The sequence below is a fragment of the Cryptotermes secundus genome, unplaced genomic scaffold (genome assembly GCF_002891405.2).
Source record: "Cryptotermes secundus unplaced genomic scaffold, Csec_1.0 scaffold2249, whole genome shotgun sequence".
Lineage (NCBI taxonomy): Eukaryota > Metazoa > Arthropoda > Insecta > Blattodea > Kalotermitidae > Cryptotermes > Cryptotermes secundus.
The window spans coordinates 78954-83858 of record NW_019732872.1 but is presented as its reverse complement, the minus strand read 5'-3'; the positions used below and the strand labels follow the sequence as shown (position 1 = coordinate 83858).

General features: G+C 36.0%; 1 protein-coding gene and 1 long non-coding RNA gene across 3 annotated transcripts in view; one reads left to right on the top strand and one right to left on the bottom strand.

Moving 5' to 3' along the window:
• Positions 1–6: 6 nt before the first annotated feature.
• Positions 7–4905, bottom strand: part of LOC111867817 — a 7640-nt gene continuing 2741 nt past the window's right edge. Inside the window, exon 3 of one of the 2 annotated variants that reach the window (XM_023857996.2) lies at positions 7–132. In XM_023857996.2, the coding sequence (XP_023713764.1) occupies positions 44–132 (89 nt within the window). In that variant the 3' untranslated portion in view covers positions 7–43. The remainder of the gene's footprint in view (positions 133–4905) is intronic. The other variant, XM_023857997.2, reaches the window with a different exon arrangement.
• LOC117282584 lies at positions 49–2156 on the top strand. Its single transcript, XR_004513378.1, has 2 exons — positions 49–115; positions 961–2156. It is a non-coding gene; the product is annotated as an uncharacterized LOC117282584 (long non-coding RNA).

Here is a 4905-nt window from a genome sequence, read left to right as displayed (position 1 = left end):
TAGGATTTATAGAATGTAAATAAATTCAATTCAATTCAATTTCTTACAGGCTGGACGGATGGTTTCCTTCCCTTGGGGGGACAAAATGGGACAGAATGTCAGAATCCATTTTCAGGTAAGTGCATATGGAATCTGAAAAACATAAAAAGATAACTGGGTGTTTTAAATACATACCACTAATTTAAATTTCTACAGAGAACTGAAAAAATTATACTGGGTAGTAATTATATTTTTTTTTTCAATATTTATATCATACAGATGAGAAAAAAACAATGCTAAATAACATGTATTTCAAAAATCTCTTTCTTACACTCTGCTGGAAGTATGAGTATCAACAGAAAAACAGTCAGGTACAATTTACCCCATGTGTCAATTGGAGGCTTCATCAAACAGCAAAAATATCATTGGCCGAGAAGCATAACTACAAAGGAAACGGTGGAAATACTGTCAATTAGTATGCCAATTTATTGCAGTACCCCACATCTTTTGCTACATTCAAGATAAGTTTTTTATAGAACTGGATGTCTGAGGAACTCACTAATGATACAAGAAGAAAACTTGTTTGAATCTTTTTAAGAAAACTAGAGACAAAAGCACATTTACAATGTTAATAAATGGAAAATCTGGTTAACTCAGTACAAAAACAAAATGTGTAACATCATTTAATGCTATCACCTGAAGTTCCTGAAGAAATTATGAAAAAATCAATTCTACACGTTATTAGACTCAGAAACAGTTATCAGCTTATCAGTATTTTTGTAGGAATTCCCACTGAGAAATGTCCACTTGGAACGTCAATAAGATGGACCACAGGAAATTAGACTGTAAATACAGGAAGTCGATGGAGCTAACTCTGAGTTATGCTGACTGGTGAGCTTTCAAACAGGAGTGTTGGACCTTCAAGTTTTTCCACCAGAGTGTTAGTTAACACACTGTAACACTTGATCTAACTTTTTCCAGGTGTAAGGTGATGGGTTTTCTCCAAGGATAATAAAGATAATTTGATGATCATCAATTATGTGTTCTTCGACAACAAATCCGTGTCTAATTCTTATGTCTGCAAATCTTTGCTGCATGTCAAGTTTTATTTATGTAAAGATCATGTTTCACGTCTTTGCAAGCTCTGACAACAGGATTCCTAACAGGGAACAAATGAATCATGATTATATCAACCCACATCCAACCCTACCGTTAAGACAGAGTGCTTTGGCTGCAATGTTACACCCTGAAACCCATTTGGCAAACAATTACACAAAAGCTGCCCATCATCTAAAATAAACCAGGACCATTTATTAATTGTGAATTACACTTTACTGGCAATGTTATAAGGAACTAATCCTGTTACTGAATTTTGTCTGATATACACAATTCTTCAGAATTTATCAAGAGAACACTGCTCCACTGAAATTCAATTTCATTCAAACCCTTCTCACTGATGTCTGAAATCAGAGAAAATTAGTGTCATGCTTACACCAATGGTTGCTGTTTTTGCATATGAACATACGTTGTATACCTAGACCTTCCTAGGTAGTGTACCGCTCATGGTAGATTCCAGAGAATAATAGTAAATGTTCTATACTTACATACCATTCCATGTATCCAAAGTTCGATAAAACTGACCACAATTATCAATTCGCAGGTTTGTGACATTTAAAAGCAATTACACACGAGGTAAAATGGTCAAAATTTGGAGTCTTCTGGACTAATGGGGTACATATAATCTCGAACTTCACATACGTTCACTCACTGCAGTAACAAATAAACTACAACAGAGTCTCGCAAACTAACGTTGCTGTCGTTGCTGTTACGGTTGCACAGCATGGCCAAGTAAGGTTACGTCATCGCAAGTTTGTGCGTATACCATTACATCATCATTACTTAGTTTACGAGAGTCCATTTATTTGCCGGTGGGAAATTAAAACATATTGTTGTTCTAAATCGAAAGAAATACAGTGCAGAGTGCCTCAGGGCTCTGTATTAGGCCCAGTGCTCTTTTTACTATATGTAAATGACTTACCAGAAATTATATCTGACCTATCCAAACCAATATTATTTGCAGATGATACAAGTATCCTTATCTTTGATAAGAATCCTGCGAAATTTAAAATCAGAATAAATAAATTATTTGAGATGATAAATGAATGGTTTAGGAAAAATAAGCTAGTAATAAATTATGAAAAAAAACTTATTTTCTACAGTTTAGAACTAAAAACAGTAAAAACTTAAATGTTCAAGTTAGTTATTTAAACAATCAAATTCCAAGTATTTCTAATATAACGTTTATGGGATTAAAAATTGAAATTTTTTTAACGTGGGAAAGTCATATTGATGCAGTAATTGATAAGTTAAACAGATCCTGTTTTGCAATCCGATCAGTTAAATCCTTTTTACCACTGGAGACATTAAAAATGATGTATTTTTCCTGTGTACATTCTGTAATAACGTATGGATTAATATTCTGGGGTAACTCCCCGCATAGTATAAAAGTGTTTAGGATGCAGAAAAGGAGAATTAGGATTATGACAAATACCACAAAGAAAACATCGTGTCGTAGTTTGTTTCAAGAATTGGATATCCTCCTCCTACAAANTTTTATCTATTATAATGATTATAAGTTGTACATATATATTTATAACTGTATTGTACCATATTAACTATGTGACTGGTTCTATATCTATGTATATGGATTTATGGAATATACAATAAATGAATGAATGAATGAATGAATTGGGTTGATATTTTTCTCACCAGATGGCAGTGGGCATGTGTGGTTGACATAAATACACTATCCAGTGGCAGATTTTAAAGCCTTGAGGGAAAAGTAAAGCAAAGAGGAGCTTTGCAGTTTATGCTGAAACACCAATAGGGACAGATGAAAAGCTACTTTGACAGGTACTACAGGAATGGCTCGTTGCCATGGTTCCACGAGATAAAAACGAGCTGTCGTGCCTTCATGTCAGTAAACCTTACGTGAACAGGCCGCTCGAGACTTAAAGTAAGCTTAAGTAGATTTAACATTGTGTCCACGGTTGAAGTGAATGTAGTGACGGGCTGCAAACGGAGAAACATAATTTCTGGGATTGTAAACTGTAGGAGGACCAAGGGGCAAAGATAATGGACATTTTGTCTCAGAAGGGTAAGAAAAGAAGTCAGTTACTTAAGGCCAGAGAAAAAATGTGCAAGGTGTCTGTTACTTCCTAAACAAAATTCCTAAATTTGTTAAAAAATAAAAAGAAGTAAATGTACAAAATATTAAGAGCTAAGCGATATATTCAAAAAATCGTGGGTCGCCTGCTATGACAGAACAAGATGTAAGAGACTGCTCTACAGTGGGCCAGATGGGCATTGCGTATGCCTCTTTTTGTATATACATTTATTTTTTCAAAATAGAAAAAAATACGCTTTGTGCATAGTATTATGAAGTTATAAGTTATATTAATATGCTACGTTAATTTTATTATGAATAATCTTGTTATATTGCTTAGAAATAATCCTATTTTAATAAGTTTATCATCATTTTACACTACTGATCCATTCTTACTTTTTATAGCGTTGTTTGGTAAAGCTATTATGAATATGAAGAAAGCAGTCTTCTGGGATTTGGCACCGTGTATATGTGGTGTTAGCCGACGTTTCGGAGGAACGTATCGCCTCCATCTTCAGGATAGAAGAAAAAATATAAGAAATCTGCAAGCGAAGAGACCGTGAGAACCGGTAATACACGGTGCCAAATCCCAGAAGATTGCTTTCTTCATAGTCACCGCCGTGAAAGCCTCAAATCTTACTATTATGAATAGCTTACAGCTATTCATAATTGCCCACTACTGGATACATCTACTCATAATGGTATGATGGTATGTGTGAAATTTGTGGCCATGATTTTCATTGCATTCATAAATTTTAAAGCTGAGAGTGAGTTTCAAATAACACATGTTTTGTGTTGGTTACAGAAGTTCTATGAAAACTAAAGAGAAATTACATACGCCTCAGACATGTACTTACATAGTAACCTTTATGTAGACAGCGGCCACTGTAGTCTAGGGGTAACGTTCCCACCTCATGACTCAAGGTACGCAGGTTCAAAGCCAGCGGAGGTCATGGAATTTTTAAGGGCTAAAAAATTCAGGTCTCTAGGAGACCTCTGAGCCAAATTAGGCAACAATTTCCCGCCCAAGTAGTTTCCAATGCCTCTGGTAGATGGGGGAAATATCAGGTACCGACGACCGACCTCGTTGGCTGAACGGGGCTGATAGCACGCACCAGTACCGGTAGGATATGGCTACAGTAGAAATTAGGCCGTCTACACACGGAGCTACTCAAAATAAACGGAACAGGTTTGCGACTGGAATCAGCAATCAGTTACTGACTCATTAGGGACGCGGATCCACACACGAAGCTACTCAAAAAAGATCAAAATCAGTAGTATGTTCAGTGAAATCATGGAAAGACCATCATTTCGGTCTTTGTTGGTTAGTGATGATTCCAGTGACAGTTCAAGCGATGAAGCTGTCATATTATTATATTTTCATCGCTATAGAAGAGAAAGAATATGAAGAAGATTCTGGGTTCATCCGTACCTTGAAAGAAATTTCCACCGACGATTATTTGTTGCTGCTAAAGAGCTCGAAGTTTCAGATGCCAAATTTTTAGCGTTCCATCGAATGTCTAAAGAAAGTTATTTAGAACTTGTGCAAATAATTTCCCCTGTCATACAAAAACAAAACACAATTATGAGGGAGTGCGTGGATGCTGAGGAACGGATATTAATTACTCTCAGGTAAGAAATTTTATTATGATAATACGAAGGGGGACACAAAAATAACCGGAAACGACCTGTTGCGCGCGCATGCTTTGTAGTTACGAGTTGTGCTGCTAGGTGGCGTTAGCTGGGGGTCTCCCGCGACA